Source organism: Cetorhinus maximus, unplaced genomic scaffold (genome assembly GCF_964194155.1).
Source record: "Cetorhinus maximus unplaced genomic scaffold, sCetMax3.hap1.1 HAP1_SCAFFOLD_1540, whole genome shotgun sequence".
In the NCBI taxonomy this organism is placed as follows: Eukaryota; Metazoa; Chordata; class Chondrichthyes; order Lamniformes; family Cetorhinidae; genus Cetorhinus; species Cetorhinus maximus.
Window position 1 is genome coordinate 10,306 of NW_027597480.1, and position 24,695 is coordinate 35,000.

The 24,695-nt window shown below is 56.8% G+C and overlaps 2 protein-coding genes across 4 annotated transcripts in view; one reads left to right on the top strand and one right to left on the bottom strand.

The window, feature by feature from the left end:
• Positions 1–5,805: 5,805 nt before the first annotated feature.
• On the bottom strand, positions 5,806–11,397 carry lysmd1 (LysM, putative peptidoglycan-binding, domain containing 1). Of its 3 annotated transcripts, none has more exons than XM_078536795.1 (3): positions 11,109–11,397; positions 9,955–10,241; positions 5,806–6,126 (listed from the first exon to the last, which is right to left on the bottom strand). In XM_078536795.1, the coding sequence occupies exons 1-3, from the start codon at positions 11,328–11,330 to the stop codon at positions 6,018–6,020; spliced, it is 618 nt and encodes a 205-aa protein (XP_078392921.1). In that variant the 5' UTR covers positions 11,331–11,397; the 3' UTR covers positions 5,806–6,017. The 3 variants fall into 3 exon arrangements, with proteins under 3 accessions (XP_078392921.1, XP_078392920.1, XP_078392919.1); XM_078536794.1 differs by lacking the exon at positions 5,806–6,126 and adding an exon at positions 7,757–8,288 and having other exon boundaries at positions 11,115–11,384; XM_078536793.1 differs by lacking the exon at positions 5,806–6,126 and adding an exon at positions 7,757–8,288 and having other exon boundaries at positions 11,109–11,382.
• A 727-nt stretch (positions 11,398–12,124) lies between these two features.
• The window catches only part of scnm1 (sodium channel modifier 1), a 24,320-nt gene continuing 11,749 nt past the window's right edge, over positions 12,125–24,695 (top strand). The window contains exons 1-5 of the mRNA XM_078536792.1: positions 12,125–12,271; positions 19,813–19,883; positions 21,416–21,504; positions 22,238–22,344; positions 24,508–24,593. Coding sequence (XP_078392918.1) covers positions 12,221–12,271; positions 19,813–19,883; positions 21,416–21,504; positions 22,238–22,344; positions 24,508–24,593 — 404 coding nt within the window. The 5' untranslated portion in view covers positions 12,125–12,220. The remainder of the gene's footprint in view (positions 12,272–19,812; positions 19,884–21,415; positions 21,505–22,237; positions 22,345–24,507; positions 24,594–24,695) is intronic.

Below are 24,695 nucleotides of genomic sequence, written 5' to 3' on the forward strand. Positions count from 1 at the left end.
ACCCTCTCTCTCTCTCTCTTGCACCCTGAAAATATCGAGTTTGTGGGTACGTTCTGGAGTTATTGCCCACCCCCCCCCACCCCCCCACCCGCCCCAAGCCATGAGCCTCGTTTTCTCTCTCTGCTCACCGGGCAAGGGGCTTCTTTCTCTAGAAAGTAGGAGGCTGGTGGTAGGTGGGGGGGGGGTGGGAAGACACCATAAGACATAGGAGCAGAAATTAGGCCATTCGGCCCATTGAGTCTGCTCCGCCATTCAATCATGTCGCGGGTGGTGACCTGATGGGGTCTTTAAAATTCTGATAAACGGCTGGATAGGGTAGACGTAGAGATGATGTTTCCACTTGTTGGGGATTGAGGGGGGAAGGGGAGAAAGACCAGAACAAAAATCCCATCAAAATGAGAAGGTCACTGATAAATCCAATCGGGGAATTCAGGAGGAGTGGAGTGTGGAACTTAGTCCCACAGGAAGCGGCCAAGGCCATTTTTATAGAAATAATTGCTTCAGGGGATGCGGGCATCACTGACACAGCTTGCATTTGTTGCCCATCCCTAATTGCCCCTTGAACTGAGTGGTCTCGCTCGGCCATTTCAGAGGGGCAGTTAGGAGTCAACCACGCGACTGTGGGGTCTGGAGTCACATGTAGGGCCAGACCGGGTAAGGACAGCAGATTTCCTTCCCTAAAGGGGACATTAGTGAACCAGATGGGTTTTTACGACAATCGCCGTGACTGAGACAGTTTCAATTCCATATTATTAACGACTTGAATTTGTCACTTCTACTTTTTCTATTTGTTCATGTGATGTGGACGTCACTGGCTAGGCCAGCAGTTATTTCCCATCCCTAATTGCCCTGTTCAGAGGGCATTTAAGAGTTAACCACGTTGCTGGTGTTCCCTATACACTGTCCCCATCAAACACTCCCAGGACAGGTACAGCACGGGGTTAGATACAGAGTAAAGCTCCCTCTACACTGTCCCCATCAAGCACTCCCAGGACAGGTACAGCACGCGGTTAGATACAGAGTAAAGCTCCCTCTACACTGTCCCCATCAAACACTCCCAGGACAGGTACAGCACGTGGTTAGATACAGAGTAAAGCTCCCTCTACACCGTCCCCATCAAACACTCCCAGGACAGGTACAGCACGCGGTTAGATACAGAGTAAAGCTCCCTCTACACTGTCCCCATCAAACACTCCCAGGACAGGTACAGCATGTGGTTAGATACAGAGTAAAGCTCCCTCTACACTGTCCCCATCAAACACTCCCAGGACAGGTACAGCACGCGGTTAGATACAGAGTAAAAAGCTCCCTCTACACCGTCCCCATCAAACACTCCCAGGACAGGTACAGCACGGGGTTAGATACAGAGTAAAACTCCCTCTACACCGTCCCCATCAAACACTCCCAGGACAGGTACAGCACGGGGTTAGATACAGAGTAAAGCTACTTCTACACCATCCCCATCAAACACTCCCAGGACAGGTACAGCACGGGGTTAGATACAGAGTAAAGCTCCCTCTACACCGTCCCCATCAAACACTCCCAGGACAGGTACAGCACGGGGTTAGATACAGAGTAAAGCTACTTCTACACTGTCCCTATACAGAGAATTCCCAATGCAGAAATGGGCCATTCGGCCCTTCTGCTCCGTGCTGGTGTTTCTGCTCCGCACCAGCCTCCCCTCACCCTCCCTCCATCAACATATCCTTCTATTTCTTTCTCCCTCATGTGTCTATCCAGCTTCCCCCCCCTTCAATGGATATCTGCGGTTTGCGGAGAGGGTGGCATAGTGGTATCCTCACTGGTCGTAACCCCGCAACGGCAACTGGTGGGGTTTAAGTTCAATTAATGGGGGCATCGTGGCACGGTCACTGGACTAGCATTCCCGAAGACCCAGGGGAACGCTCTGGGGACTGGAGCTCGAACCCCAGCACGGCCGACAGTGAAATTTGAATTCAATCAAAGTCTGGAACCAAAACTCTGATGGCGACCAGAAAATCAATTGTGGTAAAAACCCATCTGGTTCACAAATACGGAAGGACATCTGCTGTCCTTTACCCGGACTGGCCGACGGGTCAGTCCAGACCCCACCTTTCTCCACCCGGAGGGTGGTGAGAGCCTTTGGAATTCTTGACCCCAGAGAGCCGGCGGGTGCTCGGCTGCTGAGGAGATTTAAGGGGGCAGATAGATTTTCGGGAATTGTGGGATCGGGTGGGAGAGCGGAGTTGGGGTAGAGGGTCAGCCCTGATCGTATTGAATGGGGGGGGTGGGGGGAAGCAGCGGAATGGATGTCTCCTGGGGCTTCGGTTCTTAAAAGAGAGAAGCTTGCGTTTTTAGACAAACCAGTGCTCAAATGTGACAGGAAGGGCTTGCTATAATTACATAGAACAGATGACAATTGGAATGTACTATACACGATCCTCCTCCCAACCACTCTTCACCTCACCCCATCAACATATTCTTCTATTCCTTCCTCCCCCACGTGTTTAGTCAGCTTCCCCCTTTAAATATATATTCGCTATTTATACAGAAGAAATTTAATCAATTGTTCACAGCTTCCTCTCATCAATGCTTACTGAACCAGAGGAATGATGTCAAGAAAATGCAGTGGGCAATTTTGACAGTACAAACATACCACTTAAAGGTTTTTAATGCTTTAGACGTGCATTCTCATGGGCTTTGGAAAACCGATACCGAACTAGCCCGGTGCTGTACCTGCCCTGGGAGTGTTTGATGGGGACAGTGTAGAGGGAGCTTTACTCTGTATCTAACCCCGTGCTGTACCTGTCCTGGGAGTGTTTGATGGGGACGGTGTAGAGGGAGCTTTACTCTGTATCTAACCCCGTGCTGTACCTGCCCTGGGAGTGTTTGATGGGGACAGTGTAGAGGGAGCTTTACTCTGTATCTAACCCCGTGCTGTGCCTGTCCTGGGAGTGTTTGATGGGGTCAGTGTAGAGGGAGCTTTACTCTGTATCTAACCCCGTGCTGTACCTGTCCTGGGAGTGTTTGATGGGGTCAGTGCAGAGGGAGATTTACTCTGTATCTAACCCCGTGCTGTCCCTATCCTGGGAGTGTTTGATGGGGACAGTGCAGAGGGAGCTTTACTCTGTATCTAACCCTGTGCTGTACCTGCCCTGGGAGTGTTTGATGGGGACAGTGCAGAGGGAGCTTTACTCTGTATCTAACCCCGTGCTGTCCCTGTCCTGGGAGTGTTTGATGGGGACAGTGCAGAGGGAGCTTTACTCTGTATCTAACCCTGTGCTGTACCTGCCCTGGGAGTGTTTGATGGGGACAGTGCAGAGGGAGCTTTACTCTGTATCTAACCCCGTGCTGTACCTGCCCTGGGAGTGTTTGACGGGGACGGTGTAGAGGGAGGTTTACTCTGTATCTAACCCCGTGCTGTACCTGCCCTGGGAGTGTTTGATGGGGACAGTGTAGAGGGAGCTTTACTCTGTATCTAACCCCGTGCTGTACCTGTCCTGGGAGTGTTAGATGGGGACGGTGTAGAGGGAGCTTTACTCTGTATCTAACCCCGTGCTGTACCTGTCCTGGGAGTGTTTGATGAGGACAGTGTAGAGGGAGATTTACTCTGTACCTCACCCTGTGCTGTACCTGCCCTGGGAGTGTTTGATGGGGATAGTGTAGAGGGAGCTTTACTCTGTATCTAACCCCGTGCTGTAGCTGTCCTGGGAGTGTTTGATGGGGACGGTGTAGAGGGAGCTTTACTCAGTATCTAAGCCCGTGCTGTACCTGTCCTGGGAGTGTTTGATGGGGACAGTGTAGAGGGAGCTTTACTCTGTATCTAACCCCGTGCTGTACCTGTCCTGGGAGTGTTTGATGGGGACAGTGTAGAGGGAGCTTCACTCTGTATCTGACCCTGTGCTATTCCTGTCACACACACAATCAGAGAGCAGAAGAGGCCCTTCGGCCCATCAAGTCTGCACCGACACGTGAGAAACACCTGAACTACCTACCTAATCCCAATTACCAGCACTTGGCCCATATCCTTGAATGTTATGACGTGCCAAGTGCTCATACAGGTACTTTTTAAAAGGATGTGAGGCAACCCGCCTCCACCACCCTCCCAGGCAGCGCATCCCAGACCCTGACCACCCTCTGGGTAAAAAGGTTTCTCCTCACATTCCCCCCTAAACCTCCTGCCCCTGAACTTATGCCCCCTTGTGACTGACCCTTCAAATAAGGGGAACAGCTGCTCCCTATCCACCCTGTCCATGCCCCTCATAATCTTGTACACCTCGATCAGGTCACCCCTGAGTCTTCTCTGCTCCAACGAAAACAACCCAAGTCTATCCAACCTCTCTTCATAACTTAAATGTTTCATCCCAGTGAATCTCCTCTGCACCCCCTCCAGTGCAATCACATCCTTCCGTTAATGTGGCGACCAGAACTGCACACAGTACTCCAGCTGTGGCCTCACCAAGGCTCTATACAACTCCAACATGATCCCCCTACTTTTGTAATCTATGCCTCGATTGGTAAAGGCAAGTGTCCCATATGCCTTTTTCACCACCCCACTAACATGCCCCTCCGCCTTCAGAGATCTATGGACACACACGCCAAGGTCCCTTTGTTCCTCAGAGCTTCCTAGTGTCATGCCGTTCATTGAATACTTCCTTGTCAAATTACTCCTTCCAAAGTGTATCACCTCACACTTTTCAGGGTTAAATTCCATCTGCCACTTATCTGCCCATTTGGCCATCCCGTCTATATCTTCCTGTAGCCCAAAGACACTCAACCTCACTGTTAACCACCCGGCCAATCTTTGAGTCATCCGCAAACTTACTAATCCTACCCCCCACATTGTCATCTATGTCGTTTATATAAATGACAAATAATGGGGGACCCAGCACAGATCCCTGTGGTACGCCACTGGACACTGGCTTCCAGTCACTAAAGCATCCTTCTGTCATCACCCTCTGTCTCCTACAACTAAGCCAATTTTGAATCCACCTTATCAAATTACCCTGTATCCCATGTGCATTTGCCTTCTTTATAAGCCTCCCATGTGGGACCTTGTCAAAGGCTTTGCTGAAATCCTTATAAACTACATCACTGCACCTGGGAGTGTTTGATGGGGACAGTGTAGAGGAAGCTTTACTCTGTATCTAACCCCGTGCTGTACCTGTCCTGGGAGTGTTTGATGGGGACAGTGTAGAGGGAGCTTTACTCTGTATCTAACCCCGTGCTGTACCTGCCCTGGGAGTGTTTGATGGGGATAGTGTAGAGGGAGCTTTACTCTGTATCTAACCCCGTGCTGTACCTGTCCTGGGAGTGTTTGATGGGGACAGTGTAGAGGGAGATTTACTCTGTATCTAACCCCGTGCTGTACCTGTCCTGGGAGTGTTTGACGGGGACAGTGTAGAGGGAGCTTTACTCTGTATCTAACCCCGTGCTGTACCTGTCCTGGGAGTGTTTGATGGGGACAGAGTAGAGGGAGATTTACTCTGTATCTAACCCCGTGCTGTACCTGTCCTGGGATTGTTTGATGGGGACAGTGTAGAGGGAGCTTTACTCTGTATCTAACCCCGTGCTGTACCTGTCCTGGGATTGTTTGATGGGGACAGTGTAGAGGGAGCCTTACTCTGTATCTAACCCCGTGCTGTACCTGTCCTGGGAGTGTTTGATGGGGACAGTGTAGAGGGAGCTTTACTCTGTATCTAACCCTGTGCTGTACCTGTCCTGGGAGTGTTTGCCAGAGATATGGAGTTTCGTTTCAAGAGCAGATGCATTAGAGTTGTCAGGAAATGAGAAAGCTTAAACCGAGACACAGACAGACCAGAACTGTCACAGGAAATAAACTTTATTAGAATACGAAATGTTTGATAGATGGGATTTTCCTATTGCACGTCTACACAGTGCATCTACCTGCATAGATGTAGAGGTCAGTGAGTGACCGAATGAGTGACACTCGGTGAATATCTACATTGACCCTCTGTGGTCTGAGTGTTGCAGGACAGTCCTGGAGGGGACTCTGAGCAGTCTTCCACCCTAATGTTTCAGAGATGGACAGCTTCCTGTACAGGTATACCAGTCACCCAACCATCTATTCTCCTGACAGCTTCACAGCAGCCCCTTGAATTAAGTACTGAGGAGGGCCGGCTGGGACTCTGCATGGAAGAAAATCAACTGGAGTGTTGGAGAGTGCATCACAAGGCAGTGCTGTTAACAGGTGTCGAAATGGCTGACAGTCACTGCCTCCCTCTCTACCCCTTCCCACACAATGTGCCGCCTGCGAGGGCTTGCAGCTTGGGGCGGGGCTGATCGACTGGGGTAGGAAGCGTATCAAAGCCCTCGAGTCCTGTGCTTGCGAGCTTACTTTCCAGATTAGGGGTGGGGGGGGTGGGGGAAATGTGAGGATGGCAAACAACGATTCTGGAGCTGGGATGGGGTGATGGCTGCCCTCCCACACACCCCCCAGCATCTCCCCCCTCCCAACCCACCAATAACATGAACCCTGGAGGGTCCCGAGGCCAACCTCAATTGATATCTGGCACTTCTGAGGCTTGGGAAGGTGAGGGGGGGGAAATCGGAGGCAGCCAGTACTACAGTGTCTAGTTAAAGCAGCAATGGAGGCTGGTACCTTCATCGAACCCCCCCACTCCCCTCCCCCGAATAATTCAATCCACCCCATCCTGCCCACCCTGAAACAAAATACACAGTATAAATGTTAGAATTTTTAAATAATTGCACAATTCCCATAATATCAGACATAAACACAAGGAGAGCGGAATCCGAGAGACAGCGGTGACAGAGAGGAACAGCGATTTAGCAGCATTCAGTGTAGCAAGCGTGTGTCAGGATTAACGCCAACACCTGCTATTCGCCCCGAGAGAGGGGGGGCGGCGAGAGAGAGAGAGAGAGGGGGGGGAGGAGGGGGAGCGAGAGAGAGGGAGGAGGAGGGGGAGCGAGAGAGAGGGAGGAGGAGGGGGAGCGAGAGAGAGGGAGGAGGAGGGGGAGCGAGAGAGAGGGAGGAGGAGGGGGAGCGAGAGAGAGGGGAGGAGGAGGGGGAGCGAGAGAGAGGGAGGAGGAGGGGGAGCGAGAGAGAGGGAGGAGGAGGGGGAGCGAGAGAGAGGGGAGGAGGAGGGGGAGCGAGAGAGAGGGAGGAGGAGGGGGAGCGAGAGAGAGGGAGGAGGAGGGGGAGCGAGAGAGAGGGAGGAGGAGGGGGAGCGAGAGAGAGGGAGGAGGAGGGGGAGCGAGAGAGAGGGAGGAGGAGGGGGAGCGAGAGAGAGGGAGGAGGAGGGGGAGCGAGAGAGAGGGAGGAGGAGGGGGAGCGAGAGAGAGGGAGGAGGAGGGGGAGCGAGAGAGAGGGAGGAGGAGGGGGAGCGAGAGAGAGGGAGGAGGAGGGGGAGCGAGAGAGAGGGAGGAGGAGGGGGAGCGAGAGAGAGGGAGGAGGAGGGGGAGCGAGAGAGAGGGAGGAGGAGGGGGAGCGAGAGAGAGGGAGGAGGAGGGGGAGCGAGAGAGAGGGAGGAGGAGGGGGAGCGAGAGAGAGGGAGGAGGAGGGGGAGCGAGAGAGAGGGAGGAGGAGGGGGAGCGAGAGAGAGGGAGGAGGAGGGGGAGCGAGAGAGAGGGAGAGCGAGAGAGAAAGAGGGCGAGAAAAGGAGAGCGAGAGAAGAGGGAGAGAGAGAGAGAGAAAAGGGGGTGAGCAATAGAGAGAGAGAGAAGGGGGGAGTGAGTGAGAAAGAGGGTGAGAGAAGAGGGAGAGAGAGAGAGAGAGAAAGAGCAAGAGGATGAAATAGAAACAGGGGGAGAAAGCATGGGGAAGTTCCCATTTCCAAGCGGGTGTAGGTGTGTGCCAGTACTGCTGGATGAATTGTTCAGTCACTCTGCAGGTCCAGCGCTGCCTCGGTTGGTTTGATATCCAGTCCCTCTCTATAATTTCAGACACTGGACAATGACGTCCACCTACCAGAGGAGCCTCAGACTCTATAAAGTGTTTGTTTTCGTTAAAAAAAAACATAATTTAGGGGAAAAGTTCCAGCAGGATTTCAGTCAACGGTTCATCATCTTACAGCTCCCTCCGGCCCCGGCACAGTCTGTGGTCAGGCGATCGGCCATCCCCTTGCCGTAAAAGTTAGCTGGCGAGATGTCAGAGGTCAAATATCTCATCTTCCGTCTCCCGTAAGGTGGTGACCCTGATGTTTTTTGTCAGACGCACAGGGCCCAGGCGTGCCCGCTGCGCTGGCGCCCGTCTCTGCACCTGGGCTGGGGCCAAGCTGGACTTGTGGCCGGTGGAGGAGATGGGAGACCCGCACTCGCCCCCTTCCAACCTGCTGGACAAAGCACGAGAGTTTAATGGGGTAAACTGCGGCCAGCAGCGAGGGCATCAGCAGCGAGGGCATCAGCAGCGAGGGCATCAGCAGCGAGGGCATCAGCAGCGAGGGCATCAGCCACGACCGAAGCACACTACATCAGGGCCGGGTCAGGACTGGCAGAGGAGGGTGGGGGGGGTGCGGGGGGTGGGGAGTCACCTCTACAGACACTCGCATCACCCATGGAGCCTCCCAACGCAGAGTGGGATCAACAGCTGTACAAGCAAAGCTGCGGGTCATGAAACCCCCACTGTGCTCAAGTGAACACGGGGAACCCAGAAAGGCTGGCAAGAGGGTGGCCAGGCGGAGAGAGGGGGGAGGGGGGGGGAGAGGGCGAGAGGGGAGGGTGGGGGGGGGCGGGGGAGTAGAGAGGGCGAGAGGGGTACCGGGGGAGGGGGGGGGGGTACCGAGGGAGGGAGGAGGGAGCGACAGAAAGAGAACGGAAGTGCGAGGGGAGCGGGGCTGAGAGATAGAGGGAGAGTGGCGGGGTTAGGGTCAGGAGAGGGGGCGGGGATGTGAGACAGGTGTGGAGGGGCAGGCAGAGAGGGAGGGAGGGGAGGGGGGGAGGGAGGGAGGGGAGGGGGGGGAGGGAGGGAGGGGTGCCGGGGGTCAGAATGGTGGGGAAGCACAGAGAGAGAGAGATCGAGTCATCACGAACAGGAACTGAGAGAATTTCGAGACCAACAGGAAGGCTGAAAATATGAGTTCACCATTGAAAAGCATGAAACTACTGATCAGCATAGAGAGGGGGTAGAGCAATATACTTTAAACTGACATGGGACATCCCCAATGCCAAACAGTGTTACTGCCCTGACTGGCATGGTCAATGGGGCACTGCCCCAATGTCCACACTGCCAAGTGAACAGGGCGAGGCATGGGGTGGGCACCTGGAGGGGAGTAAAAGGGCGTGGAGACACCAAAACAAAGCACCAACACTCAGCCACAAAGAAACCGCATACAGCAGGCAGCAGATAGCAAACACTCACTTAGAAAAGGAAGGCAAGGAACACAGTTGAACCACACCCCACCCACCCCATCATCTTTCCTGTCCTGGGGTTAGATACAGAGTAAAGCTCCCTCTGCACCGTCCCCATCAAACACTCCCAGGACAGGTACAGCACGGGGTTAGATACAGAGTAAAGCTCCCTCTACACCGTCCCCATCAAACACTCCCAGGACAGGTACAGCACGGGGTTAGATACAGAGTAAAGCTCCCTCTACACCGTCCCCATCAAACACTCCCAGGACAGGTACAGCACGGGGTTAGATACAGAGTAAAGCTCCCTCTACACTATCCCCATCAAACACTCCCAGGACAGGTACAGCACGGGGTTAGATACAGAGTAAAGCTCCCTCTACACTGTCCCCATCAAACACTCCCAGGGCAGGTACAGCACGGGGTTAGATGTATTTCTAGCTAAGCTGTCTGGGACAGTGGTACAGCAGTGTGCACCCTCTGACTAAAGCTGTCAATGAGCGAGGTGTCGGACAGTGCAATGGGCACCTGCCCTCGTGGAGTTGGTTAGCAGGACCCTGACACTCAAGTGATGAGGGTGAGGAATTTCATCCCTGGCTGTGAGCAGCTCTGCCGCTGCTGCTGCTGTAAACGCCCGGCGTCACATACCTGGCTCCTCCGTCGGTCAGTTTGCGAATGGCAGCCGCCTTGGACTCTGTGATCTTGGAGTCCAGTCTCTTGAGGAAGTCGGCCGGCGACAGCTCAGGGCTCAGGTGGTGTTCAGGGGTGGACGGGCGGCCTCCCCTGGTGGGCACGGCGGGGTCCGCCCCCGGCACAGCCTCGGGCTTCACCCCGTTGAGGAGGGTCTCCTGCTTCGGGGCAGGGATCCGGATGGACTCCTTCAGGAAGATGGAGTCGTTGGTGTAGAGGCGATTGGCTCGCTTTATCTGTTCCGTCTGCGCAAAGAGAAATCGTGGGGATCAAGTGCCGGTTGGTCCAGGCCATTCGCAGCACAGCGACAGCACGAGGCCGCTCAGCCCCTCTGAGCCTGTCCCAAATTTCAATCACATCATGGCTGATCTACATCTCAATCCCTTCCACCCACTGGCCCTGTAACTGTTACTGCCCTTACCCAAAATCTACCGAGCTCCGGTATGACCTCTTCAACCGACACCCCCCCCCCCACCCAGCTTCTCTCCCCCTGCCCCTCACACCCTCTCCCCTCCCCTACCCCTCTTTCTCATTCCCCTCCCCCTCTTACCCCCTTTCTCTCTCCCCTCGCCCCCTTCCCCCTCTTCCCCTCTCCTCTCCCCCTCCCTTTCTCCCTCGCCCCCTTCCCCTCTCTCACCCCCTTTCTCTCCCCTCCCCCCTCTCTTACCCCTTCCCTCCTCCCTCTTACCCCCCTCTTTCAACCCTTTCCCTCCCCCCTCTCTTACCCCCTTTTCCACCCTTCTTCCCCCCCATTACCCCTATCCCTTCTCCCCCATTATCCCTTCCTCCTCACCATTACCCCTGTCCCCTCCCCCCATTACCCCTTCCTCCCCCCGATTACCCCTTACCCCGCCGATTACCCCTTAACCCCCCCCGATTACCCCTTACCCCCATTACCCCTCCCCCATTACCCCTTACCCCCCATTACCCCTCCCCCATTACCCCTTACCCCCCATTACCCCTCCCCCATTACCCCTTACCCCCCCATTACCCCTCCCCCATTACCCCTTACCCCCCATTACCCCTCCCCCATTACCCCTTACCCCCACCCGATTACCCCTTACCCCCCCGATTACCCCTTACCCCCCCCCCCCCCCCCCGGGGTGACTCACGCTCACTCCGTATCTCAGCGCCAGGCCCTGGAGGGTGTCCCCGCTCCGCGGCCGGTGCTCCAGGTGCCGCTGGTTGACCCCCGGGACCCGGGCGGTCAGGCTGCCGTACGAGCGGCCGCGGCCCCGGGCCGACCCCCGCAGCGCTCCGCACTCGGAGGCCGAGCCGGCCGAGGAGGAGAGGGAGCCGCCCGTCGCCATCGACGACAACAACAACAACAACATCCACGGCGTTGATGCGGGGGTCCCCGGCAAGATGGCGGCCGCCTCTCTCCCTCCTCCGGGCACCTTGGGAGTTGTAGTCTTTGCCCCTCCACTCGCCTCGTCCGCGTCTGGTCTAACCGCCCGCCACTTGGACTACAACTCCCAGCGGCCACTGCGAATGGCATTGTAGGCATCGTCCGCCGCCACGCCAGCCGGCGGATGCTGCCGCCATTTTTAAAAACCCAACGTCACTCCAACGATGTAAATGACAAAAATCCAATAAATAAATCACCGCACGCGTCTTCACCCAACACCTCACTACGTAATTCGTCTATTGAAACGCATGTAGGATTCGTCTGCGTCGCCTTGCGGGTGAGCAACGTTTGGAACGCGGGCCGCCTGGGACTTGTAGTTTGGGCTGCTTTTGGAGCTTGCCCGCTCGAATGGCGGCCCGGGGCGGATCGGACTACAAATCCCGGGGGGCGTTGCGCCAAGGCCTCGGCACCCCACCGCTCGGACTGGAGGCCCTGTCGCAATGCCCTATGGGTCTTGTAGTCCACTGACTCCTCCCTCTTGTTCCAATTGCCGTCTCCGGCACTACGCCTCCCAGCATCCATTGCGCCACGCCATGGCCTAGGGCCTGATCGCGATGCATTCTAGGGGTTGTTGTCAGCCAGTTCCCCCCCCTTCCCGTCTCGAGAACTACAGATCCCAGATGGCATCGCGCAATTTCCACCCCCCTCCAGCCCGTTGCACTCCGGGAGTTGTAGTCCGCCACCCCCTTCACCCTCGGTCTTATCGCCATCTTAGGCACTACAACCCCCACAATCCCGCTGGCTCGGAACGGCCGCTGCGCTTGGAGACGGGGTGAGGCCTAGCGGGGCTTTTCAACCTTCTCTACCCGAGTCTCCATGGCTTTCAAACGGGAGGGGGACGACCTGAGTCAGCTCAACGCACTGAGGGTTAGTATCAGGGAGGACGTCGAAACACAAGAAGCTGATTGAATGGCGGAGCAGGCTCGAGGGGCCGAATGGTCTAATCCTGTTCCTGTTCCTTATGTTCTAAAACCTACCCCCCCCCCCCCCCCCCATCAAAAGGATGCCCATTGCCTGTTACTAAGGGGGCACGGGCGGTTGCCATGGAGCTACCCACATCGTCACGTAACCTGGGTAACTGGCGGTTGCCATGGAGCTACCCACACCGTCACGTAACCTGGGTAACTGGCGGTTGCCATGGAGCTACCCACACCGTCCCGTAACCTGGGTAACCGGTGGTTGCCATGGAGCTACCCACACCGTCACGTAACCTGGGTAACTGGCGGTTGCCATGGAGCTACCCACACCATCACGTAACCTGGGTAACTGGCGGTTGCCATGGAGCTACCCACATCGTCACGTAACCTGGGTAACTGGCGGTTGCCATGGAGCTACCCACACCGTCACGTAACCTGGGTAACTGGCGGTTGCCATGGAGCTACCCACACCGTCCCGTAACCTGGGTAACCGGTGGTTGCCATGGAGCTACCCACACCGTCACGTAACCTGGGTAACTGGCGGTTGCCATGGAGCTACCCACACCATCACGTAACCTGGGTAACTGGCGGTTGCCATGGAGCTACCCACATCGTCACGTAACCTGGGTAACTGGCGGTTGCCATGGAGCTACCCACACCGTCACGTAACCTGGGTAACTGGCGGTTGCCATGGAGCTACCCACACTGTCCCGTAACCTGGGTAACCGGTGGTTGCCATGGAGCTACCCACACCGTCACATAACCTGGGTAACTGGCGGTTGCCATGGAGCTACCCACACCGTCACGTAACCTGGGTAACTGGCGGTTGCCATGGAGCTACCCACATCGTCACGTAACCTGGGTAACTGGCGGTTGCCATGGAGCTACCCACACCATCACGTAACCTGGGTAACCGGTGGTTGCCATGGAGCTACCCACACCGTCACATAACCTGGGTAACTGGCGGTGGCCATGGAGCTACCCACACCATCACGTAACCTGGGTAACCGGCGGTTGCCGTGGAGCTACCCACATCGTCAAGTAACCTGGGTAACCGGTGGTTGCCATGCAGCTACCTGTGCCAGCGGTTATCATGGCACTGTGACCGCGCCCATCCTATGTAACCTGGGTACCGTTGCCGGTCGGAGAGGATCGCTCGAAGACCTTGTCCTATTTGACCCTGAGTTGAGACTCATATCTGCGCCATTACGAGGGCCTCCTACTTCCACCTTCATCACATTGCCCAACTTCACCCCTGTCTCAGCTCATCTGCCTATCCGAGCCTCCGTAACCTCCAGACTATGACAACGCACTCCTGCCCGGTCTCCCACATTCAACCCTCGGTAAACTTCAGCTCATCCAAAACTCCACTGTCCCCGTGTACTAACTCGTACCGAGTCTCTGTTCACCCATCACCCCCTGTGCCCGCTGACCTACACCAGCTCCTGTTATGGCATAAATTCTCCATCCTCATTTTCAAATCCCCTCCTTGCTCCCATTCCCTATGTAACCTCCTCCAGCCCCCTACACCCCTCCCTATCTCTGTAGCCTCCTCCAGCCCCTACACCCCTCCCTATCTCTGTAACCTCCTCCAGTCCCTACAGCCCTCCCTATCTCTGTAACCTCCTCCAGCACCTACACCCCTCCTTATCTCTGTAACCTCCTCCAGCCTCTACACCCCTCCCTATCTCTGTAACCTCCTCTAGCCCCTACAGCCCTCCCTATCTCTGTAACCTCCTCCAGCCCCTATAACCCTCCCTATCTCTGTAATCTCCTCCAGCCCCTACACCCCTCCCTATCTCTGTAACCTCCTCCAGCCCCTACACCCCTCCCTATCTCTGTAACCTCCTCCAGCCCCTATAGCCCTCCCTATCTCTGTAACCTCCTCCAGCACCTACACCCCTCCCTATCACTGTAACCTCCTCCAGCCCCTACAATTCTCCCTATCTCTGTAACCTCCTCCAGCCCCTACACCCCTCCCTATCTCTGTAACCTCCTCCAGCCCCTACACCCCTCCCTATCTCTGTAACCTCCTCCAGTCCCTACAGCCCTCCCTATCTCTGTAACCTCCTCCAGCACCTACACCCCTCCTTATCTCTGTAACCTCCTCCAGCCTCTACACCCCTCCCTATCTCTGTAACCTCCTCTAGCCCCTACAGCCCTCCCTATCTCTGTAACCTCCTCCAGCCCCTATAACCCTCCCTATCTCTGTAATCTCCTCCAGCCCCTACACCCCTCCCTATCTCTGTAACCTCCACCAGCCCCTACACCCCTCCCTATCTCTGTAACCTCCTCCAGCCCCTATAGCCCTCCCTATCTCTGTATCCTCCTCCAGCCCCTACAATTCTCCCTATCTCTGTAACCTCCTCCAGCCCCTACACCCCTCCCTATCTCTGTAACCTCCTCCAGCCCCTACACCCCTCCCTATCTCTGTAACCTCCTCCAGTCCCTACACCCCTCCCTATCTCTGTAACCGCCTCCAGCCCCTACACCCCTCCCTATCTCTGTAACCTCCTCCAGCCCCTACACCCCTCCCTATCTCTGTAACCTCCTCCAGTCCCTACAGCCCTCCCTATCTCTGTAACCTCCTCCAGCACCTACACCCCTCCTTATCTCTGTAACCTCCTCCAGCCTCTACACCCCTCCCTATCTCTGTAACCTCCTCTAGCCCCTACAGCCCTCCCTATCTCTGTAACCTCCTCCAGCCCCTATAACCCTCCCTATCTCTGTAATCTCCTCCAGCCCCTACACCCCTCCCTATCTCTGTAACCTCCACCAGCCCCTACACCCCTCCCTATCTCTGTAACCTCCTCCAGCCCCTATAGCCCTCCCTATCTCTGTAACCTCCTCCAGCACCTACACCCCTCCCTATCACTGTAACCTCCTCCAGCGCCTACAATTCTCCCTATCTCTGTAACCTCCTCCAGCCCCTACACCCCTCCCTATCTCTGTAACCTCCTCCAGCCCCTACACCCCTCCCTATCTCTGTAACCTCCTCCAGTCCCTACAGCCCTCCCTATCTCTGTAACCTCCTCCAGCACCTACACCCCTCCTTATCTCTGTAACCTCCTCCAGCCTCTACACCCCTCCCTATCTCTGTAACCTCCTCTAGCCCCTACAGCCCTCCCTATCTCTGTAACCTCCTCCAGCCCCTATAACCCTCCCTATCTCTGTAATCTCCTCCAGCCCCTACACCCCTCCCTATCTCTGTAACCTCCACCAGCCCCTACACCCCTCCCTATCTCTGTAACCTCCTCCAGCCCCTATAGCCCTCCCTATCTCTGTATCCTCCTCCAGCCCCTACAATTCTCCCTATCTCTGTAACCTCCTCCAGCCCCTACACCCCTCCCTATCTCTGTAACCTCCTCCAGCCCCTACACCCCTCCCTATCTCTGTAACCTCCTCCAGTCCCTACACCCCTCCCTATCTCTGTAACCGCCTCCAGCCCCTACACCCCTCCCTATCTCTGTAACCTCCTCCAGCCCCTACACCCCTCCCTATCTCTGTAACCTCCTCCAGCCCCTACACCCCTCACTATCTCTGTAACCTCCTCCAGCCCCTACAGCCCTCCCTATCTCTGTAACCTCCTCCAGCCCCTACACCCCTCACTATCTCTGTAACCTCCTCCAACCCCTCCAGCCCTCCCTATCTCTGTAACCTCCTCCAGTCCCTACACCCCTCCCTATCTCTGTAACCCCCTCCAGCCCCTACACCCCTGCCTATCTCTGTAACCTCCTCCAGCCCCTACAACCCTCCCTATCTCTGTAACCTCCTCCAGCCCCTACACCCCCTCCCGATCTCTGTAACCTCCTCCAGCCCCAACACCCCTCCCTATCTCTGTAACCCCCTCCAGCCCCTACACCCCTCCCTATCTCTGTAACCTCCTCCAGCCCCTACACCCCTCCCTATCTCTGTAACCTCCTCCAGCCCCTACACCCCTCCCTATCGCTGTAACCTCCTCCAGCCCCTACACACCTCCCTATCTCTGTAACCTCCTCCAGCCCCTACACCGCTCCCTCTCTCTGTAACCTCCTCCAGCCCCTACAACCCTCCCTATCTCTGTAACCCCCTCCAGCCCCTACACCCCTCCCTATCTCTGTAACCTCCTCCAGCCCCTACACCCCCTCCCGATCTCTGTAACCTCCTCCAGCCCCAACACCCCTCCCTATCTCTGTAACCCCCTCCAGCCCCTACACCCCTCCCTATCTCTGTAACCTCCTCCAGCCCCTACACCCTTCCCTATCTCTGTAACCTCCTCCAGCCCCTACACCCCTCCCTATCGCTGTAACCTCCTCCAGCCCCTACACACCTCCCTATCTCTGTAACCTCCTCCAGCCCCTACACCGCTCCCTCTCTCTGTAACCTCCTCCAGCCCCTACAACCCTCCCTATCTCTGTAACCCCCTCCAGCCCCTACACCCCTCCCTATCTCTGTAATCTCCTTCAGCCCCTACACCCCTCCCTATCTCTGTAATCTCCTCCAGCCCCAACACCCCTCCCTATCTCTGTAACCTCCTCCAGCCCCAACACCCCTCCCTATCTCTGTAACCCCCTCCAGCCCCTACACCCCTCCCGATCTCTGTAACCTCCTCCAGCCCCTACACCCCTCCCTATCTCTGTAACCTCCTCCAGCCCCTACACCCCCTCCCGATCTCTGTAACCTCCTCCAGCCTCTACACCCCTCCTTATCTCTGTAACCTCCTCCAGCCTCTACACCCCTCCCTATCTCTGTAACCTCCTCTAGCCCCTACAGCCCTCCCTATCTCTGTAACCTCCTCCAGCCCCTATAACCCTCCCTATCTCTGTAATCTCCTCCAGCCCCTACACCCCTCCCTATCTCTGTAACCTCCACCAGCCCCTATACCCCTCCCTATCTCTGTAACCTCCTCCAGCCCCTATAGCCCTCCCTATCTCTGTAACCTCCTCCAGCACCTACACCCCTCCCTATCACTGTAACCTCCTCCAGCGCCTACAATTCTCCCTATCTCTGTAACCTCCTCCAGCCCCTACACCCCTCCCTATCTCTGTAACCTCCTCCAGCCCCTACACCCCTCCCTATCTCTGTAACCTCCTCCAGTCCCTACAGCCCTCCCTATCTCTGTAACCTCCTCCAGCACCTACACCCCTCCTTATCTCTGTAACCTCCTCCAGCCTCTACACCCCTCCCTATCTCTGTAACCTCCTCTAGCCCCTACAGCCCTCCCTATCTCTGTAACCTCCTCCAGCCCCTATAACCCTCCCTATCTCTGTAATCTCCTCCAGCCCCTACACCCCTCCCTATCTCTGTAACCTCCACCAGCCCCTACACCCCTCCCTATCTCTGTAACCTCCTCCAGCCCCTATAGCCCTCCCTATCTCTGTATCCTCCTCCAGCCCCTACAATTCTCCCTATCTCTGTAACCTCCTCCAGCCCCTACACCCCTCCCTATCTCTGTAACCTCCTCCAGCCCCTACACCCCTCCCTATCTCTGTAACCTCCTCCAGTCCCTACACCCCTCCCTATCTCTGTAACCGCCTCCAGCCCCTACACCCCTCCCTATCTCTGTAACCTCCTCCAGCCCCTACACCCCTCCCTATCTCTGTAACCTCCTCCAGCCCCTACACCCCTCACTATCTCTGTAACCTCCTCCAGCCCCTACAGCCCTCCCTATCTCTGTAACCTCCTCCAGCCCCTACACCCCTCACTATCTCTGTAACCTCCTCCAACCCCTCCAGCCCTCCCTATCTCTGTAACCTCCTCCAGTCCCTACACCCCTCCCTATCTCTGTAACCTCCTCCAGCCCCTACACCCCTGCCTATCTCTGTAACCTCCTCCAGCCCCTACAACCCTCCCTATCTCTGTAACCTCCTCCAGCCCCTACACCCCCTCCCGATCTCTGTAACCTCCTCCAGCCCCAACACCCCTCCCTATCTCTGTAACCCCCTCCAGCCCCTACACCCCTCCCTATCTCTGTAACCTCCTCCAGCCCCTACACCCCTCCCTATCTCTGTAACCTCCTCCAGCCCCTACACCCCTCCCTATCGCTGTAACCTCCTCCAGCCCCTACACACCTCCCTATCTCTGTAACCTCCTCCAGCCCCTACACCGCTCCCTCTCTCTGTAACCTCCTCCAGCCCCTACAACCCTCCCTATCTCTGTAACCCCCTCCAGCCCCTACACCCCTCCCTATCTCTGTAACCTCCTCCAGCCCCTACACCCCCTCCCGATCTCTGTAACCTCCTCCAGCCCCAACACCCCTCCCTATCTCTGTAACCCCCTCCAGCCCCTACACCCCTCCCTATCTCTGTAACCTCCTCCAGCCCCTACACCCTTCCCTATCTCTGTAACCTCCTCCAGCCCCTACACCCCTCCCTATCGCTGTAACCTCCTCCAGCCCCTACACACCTCCCTATCTCTGTAACCTCCTCCAGCCCCTACACCGCTCCCTCTCTCTGTAACCTCCTCCAGCCCCTACAACCCTCCCTATCTCTGTAACCCCCTCCAGCCCCTACACCCCTCCCTATCTCTGTAATCTCCTTCAGCCCCTACACCCCTCCCTATCTCTGTAATCTCCTCCAGCCCCAACACCCCTCCCTATCTCTGTAACCTCCTCCAGCCCCAACACCCCTCCCTATCTCTGTAACCCCCTCCAGCCCCTACACCCCTCCCGATCTCTGTAACCTCCTCCAGCCCCTACACCCCTCCCTATCTCTGTAACCTCCTCCAGCCCCTACACCCCCTCCCGATCTCTGTAACCTCCTCCAGCCTCTACACCCCTCCCTATCTCTGTAACCTCCTCCAGCCCCTACACCCCTCCCTATCTCTGTAACCCCCTCCAGCCCCTTCACCCCTCCCTATCTCTGTAACCTCCTCCAGCCCCTACACCCCTCCCTATCTCTGTAACCTCCTCAAGCTCCCTACACCCCTCCCTATCTTTGTAACCCCCTCCAGCCCCTACACCCTTCCCTATCTCTGTAACCTCCTCCAGCCCCTACACCCCTCGCTATCTCTGTAACCCCCTCCAGCCCCCTACACCTCTCCCTATCTCTGTAACCCCCTCCAGCCCCTACACCCCTCCCTATCTCTGTAACCTCCTCCAGTCCCTACACCCCTCCCTATCTCTGTAACCACCCTCCACAATCTCTACGTTCCTCCAATTCCGGCCTCTTGCGCATCCCCCGATTCCCATCGCTCCACCATTGGCGGCCGTGCCTTCAGCTGCCTGGGGGGCCCTGAGCTCGGCAATTCCCTCCCTAAACCTCTCCACCCCTCTCTCTCCCCTTTACGACGCTCCTTAAAACCGAGCTTTTGGTTGCCCTGTCCCCAGTATCCCCCCACGTGTCTCTGGGTCAAATTCTGCCTGATCCGCACTCGTGCGAAGCGGCATTTGCGCGGTGCTGAAGGCGCTATACGAATGCGGGTTCTGCTCGAGTTGCCAGTTCGCTGTCTCCCCGTTGAAAGAGGGTGTTGCCTGACCTGTTTAAAAACCCCCCTTCGTGTTTTCCCTCACAGAAACGGCGCGTGGCAGATCTGCTGGCCAGCTACATCCCCGAGGACGAGGCCATTTTGATGAAGAATGGCAGGTGAGGGACATCAGCACTCGTTGCAACAGTGTGGGGGGAGGCCATTTGGCCCCTCCAGTCCCTTCTGCCGTTCAGCGAGATCCATCCACCCATCTTTTCCCCATATCCCTTAAGACCTTTGGTTAAAAATCTTATCGATCGACGCATTCAGGTGAACTGAGGCGCTATCGGTTAGCGTTTCGGGAAGAGATCTCCAAACCTCTGCCACCCTTTGTGTGCGAAAGCGATTCCTAATTCCCCTCCCGAATGGTTCACTCCTGAATATGTCCCCTAGACCTGGACTACCCAAGCAGCAGAAATAATTCCTTTCCGTCTGCTTCAGTTAATACCTTGATCAAATCGCCCCTTGACTCCTTCACCCCCTAGTCGGTGAACCCTCTCCTCGTAATTTAACCCCGCGGGTCTACGCGCGGCCTCTCGGCTACGCTCGGAGGCTCGATTGCGAAGTCGGACGGGCCTGAGTCCTGTCGAGCAGGGTCTGACCCTTGGGTAGGGGGGAGGGTGCGTTGCTGGGTCGCTGGGCCTCAGCCCCTGTCCTTCCCAGGGTCCGCTTCAAGGGGTAAGGGGGCTGCGGAGGGGCCGCCTTGGGCAGAATCGGCACGCCGCTAAACCCGGCCCGCGACACCTCCTGCAGGCGAATAGCGACTCCATTGCGGCGAGGGCGTTTGGAATGGGGTCCTGCGCGAGGTACCCGAGGGCGATGCGGCCGGAGCGAGATAAGGGAGGAGGCTCAAGTGGAGCAAAAAGGGGGTGGTTGGACCAAACAGCCTGTTTCCTAGTGTTCTGCGCAAGTCTATTTAGACAAAGAAATGTGGCTCGGGGGTGGGAGCTGGATGGGTGAGGTCGGGTTGGGGAATAAGGATGATTAGAGCTAAATCATTGGCCTGAGCTGGAGTGCTGTGTCCAGTACCAGGCCTCGCACGATAGGAAGGAGGTCAAGGCCCTCGGAGAGGCTGCGGGAGGGAGATTTACCCCGAACGGGACCATGGATGAGGGGACTTCAGTCCGTGCGGGAGAGACTGGGAGAAGCTGGGATTGTTCTCCTCAGAGCGGAGAAGGTTAAGGCGGAGATTGAATCGAGGTGTTCGGAATCAGGAAGGAGGGTTTTGGACAGAGTAAATAAGGAGAAACTGTTTCCACTGGGCAGGAGGGTCGGTAACCAGAGGGGGACACAGATTGAAGAGAATCGGGGAAAGAACCAGAGGGGGAGATGGGGAGAGTTTTTTTTTTACACAGGGAGTTGTTGTGATCTGGAAGGCGCTGCCTGAAAGGGCGGTGGAAGCAGATTCAATAGGAACTTTCAAAAAGGGGGGGAATCGGATAAATACTTGAAGGGGAAAAATATGCAGGGCTGTGGGGGGGAGTGGGACTGATTGGATAGATCTTTCAATGAGCTAGCACATGCACGATGGGCCGAGTGGGCTGTAAGATTCTGGGTGCTCTGGTTCTCTCTCTGGGTCACAGAGGGCAGCAGCAACATTCTCCATTCTGGTACTAACCCAGACTGTATCCACCACTCCCCCTTTTCTCAGGTACGCCTGCTCTATCTGCTTTAGCCGGCCGGTCTTCGACACCGTGGACATGCTGGCTGTTCACCGGACAGGGAAGAAACACGTGGCGGGTAAGTGGAGCAGAAACGCAGGCACTGCATGTAACAAAGGATACCCACCGTGTTAGATTTCATGGCCGCGCTCTGTCCCACAAAAACCCCAGGCCGACACTCTCAGTGCCAGTACTGAGGGAGCGCCGCACTGTCGGAGGGTCGGTACTGAGGGAGTGCCGCACTGTCGGAGGGTCAGTACTGAGGGAGCGCTGCACTGTCGGAGGGTCAGTACTGAGGGAGTGCCGCACTGTCGGAGGGTCAGTACTGAGGGAGCGCTGCACTGTCGGAGGGTCAGTACTGAGGGAGCGCTGCACTGTCGGAGGGTCAGTACTGAGGGAGCGCCGCACTGTCGGAGGGTCAGTACTGAGGGAGCGCCGCACTGTCGGAGGGTCAGTACTGAGGGAGTGCCGCACTGTTGGAGGGTTGTTAAGCCAAGGTCCCCGTCTGCCATCTGAGCCGTGTGTAAATGACGCTACAGTCGCTATTGGATGAGGAGTGAGGGGGCGGGGTGGGGGAAGCAGTTCTCCCAGTGTCCTGGGGCCAATGTCTATCCCTCAACCAACATCCCAAAAAAAACCAGGATAATCTGGGTAATTATCTCGTCGCTGTTTGTGGGATCTTGCTGTGCTCAGATTAACTGCCCCGCTTCCTACGTGACAATGGTGACCGTACTTTGCCCTAAAGCGCTTTGGGGGGGCGTCCCAAGGTGTGAAAGGCGCTAGAGAAATGAAGTCTTCTCTTTGCTCTCCAGGTCTCCAGCGTTTCTACAGTAAGAAACGCGGCCTTCAGCTGGAGATCCAGAAACGCCGACACCAGGAGCACGTCCGAGAGGAGGAGTTAGGGGCCGGGGGCCAGCAGGTAATAGCAGCTCCCTGCAGCTCCCTCCCGCCCCTCCCACCCACCGCCCCTCCCCCGTCACCCCTACCCCAATTCCGGCCTCTCGCGCATCCCCCGATTCCCATCGCTCCGCCATTGGCGGCCGTGCCTTCAGCTGCCTGGGGGGTCCTGAGCTCTGGAATTCCCTCCCTAAACCCCTCTGTGTCTCACTCACTCTCTGTCTCGTGCTCTCTCTCTCTCGCGCTCTCCCTCTCTCTCGCGGTCTCTCTCTCCCGCGCTCTGTCTCTCTCGTGCTTTCTCTCGTGCTTTCTCTCTCTCACGCTCTCTCTCTCGTGGTTTCTCTCTCCCGCGCGCTCTCTCTCTCGTGTTTTCTCTCTCTCACGCTCCCTCTCTCTCACGCTCTCTCTCTCTCGCGGTCTCTCTCTCCCGCGCTCTCTCTCTCTCTCTCGTGCTTTCTCTTTCTCACACTCTCTCTCTCGCGCTCTGTCTCTCACGCTCTCTCTCTTTCACGCTCTCTCTCTCTCACGCTCTCTCTCTCGCGCTCTCTCTCTCGCGCTCTCTCTCTCGCGCTCTCTCTCGCGCTCTCTCTCTCGCGCTCTCTCTCTCGCGCTCTCTCTCTCGCGCTCTCTCTCGCGCGCTCTCTCTCTCTCGCTCTCTCTCTCTCGCGCTCTCTCTCTCTCGCGCTCTCTCTCTCCCACGCTCTCTCTCTCGTGCTTTCTCTCTCTCGTGCTTTCTCTCTCTCACGCTCCCTCTCTCTCACGCTCTCTCTCTCGCGCGCTCTCTCTCGCGCTCTCTCTCACGCTTTCTCTCATGCTCTCTCTCTCTCACGCTCTCTCTCACGCGCTCTCTCTCACGCTCTCTCTCGCGCTCTCTCTCTCTCGCGCTCTCTCGCTCTCTCTCTCTCGCGCTCTCTCTCTCTCGCGCTCTCTCTCTCTCGCGCTCTCTCTCTCTCGCGCTCTCTCTCTCTCGCGCGCTCTCTCTCGCGCTCTCTCTCTCTCGCTCTCTCTCGCGCTCTCTCTCTCGCGCTCTCTCTCTCTCGCGCTCTCTCTCTCTCGCGCGCGCGCTCTCTCGCGCGCTCTCTCTCTCGCGCGCTCTCTCTCTCGCGCGCTCTCTCTCTCACGCTCTCTCGCGCTCTCTCGCGCTCTCTCTCTCGCACTCTCTCTCTCGCGCACTCTCTCTCTCGCGCTCTCTCTCTCTCGCGCTCTCTCTCGCACTCTCTCTCTCGCGCTCTCTCTCTCGCACTCTCTCTCGCGCTCTCTCTCTCTCGCGCGCTCTCTCTCTCGCGCTCTCTCTCGCACTCTCTCTCGCGCTCTCTCTCGCGCTCTCTCTCTCTCGCGCTCTCTCTCGCACTCTCTCTCTCGCGCTCTCTCTCTCTCGCGCTCTCTCTCTCTCGCACTCTCTCTCGCACTCTCTCTCTCGCGCTCTCTCTCGCGCTCTCTCTCGCACTCTCTCTCGCGCTCTCTCTCTCTCGCGCTCTCTCTCTCGCACTCTCTCTCTCGCGCTCTCTCTCGCGCTCTCTCTCTCGCGCTCTCTCTCTCTCGCACTCTCTCTCGCGCTCTCTCTCTCGCGCTCTCTCTCTCTCGCGCTCTCTCTCTCGCGCTCTCTCTCTCGCGCTCTCTCTCTCGCGCTCTCTCTCTCTCGCGCTCTCTCTCTCTCGCGCTCTCTCTCTCTCGCGCTCTCTCTCTCGCGCTCTCTCTCTCTCGCGCTCTCTCTCTCTCGCGCTCTCTCTCTCTCGCGCTCTCTCTCTCTCGCGCTCTCTCTCTCTCGCGCTCTCTCTCTCTCGCGCTCTCTCTCTCTCGCGCTCTCTCTCTCTCGCGCTCTCTCTCTCTCGCGCTCTCTTGCTCACTCTCTGGCTCTCTCTCTCTCTCTCGCTCACTCTGTCTCTCCCTCTCTCTCCATCCCCTTTATGACGCTTCTTAAAACCAACCTCCGTGACCGAGCCTTTGTCCTCCCATCCCTAATATCTCCTCACGTGCCTCGGGTTCAGATTCTGTCTGATGAGCTCTCCTGTGAAGCGCCCTGGGATGTTTAAGCGGGTTAAAGGCGCTAGAGGAATGCAGGATGTTGGGGAGTCGGGTGTTTGAGATTGCAGCCACGCTCCCCGGGTCGGGAATCGCAATATCGGAACCGCTCCTGTCCGCCTCTCTCGGTCGATCAGTAATTGATTGCTTTCTCTCCCTCCAGGCCCCACTCCTGAGTGAGACCCGGAGAATTGCCCATCACGTCCTCCTGAAAGCTGCTCCCTACAACAGCTGCTGCAAAAGAAACTGGTACTGTAACCCTGTTTACCCCCTCCCTCTCTGGAATTGAGCATTGCCAGAAACTCCGGCATTTATTGACTCGTTACATCCCATTCCCAGCACAGAAACAGG

Excerpts from the sequence above, each read along its gene's own strand:
- lysmd1 (XM_078536793.1), bottom strand. The coding sequence starts at position 11,330 with ATGTTGTTGTTGTTGTTGTCGTCGATGGCGACGGGCGGCTCCCTCTCC. Across the intron at positions 10,242-11,108 it reads CGCTGAGATACGGAGTGAGC|ACGGAACAGATAAAGCGAGC; the intron begins GTGAGTCACCCC and ends CTCTTTGCGCAG. Across the intron at positions 8,289-9,954 it reads CTGACCGACGGAGGAGCCAG|GTTGGAAGGGGGCGAGTGCG; the intron begins GTATGTGACGCC and ends TTTGTCCAGCAG.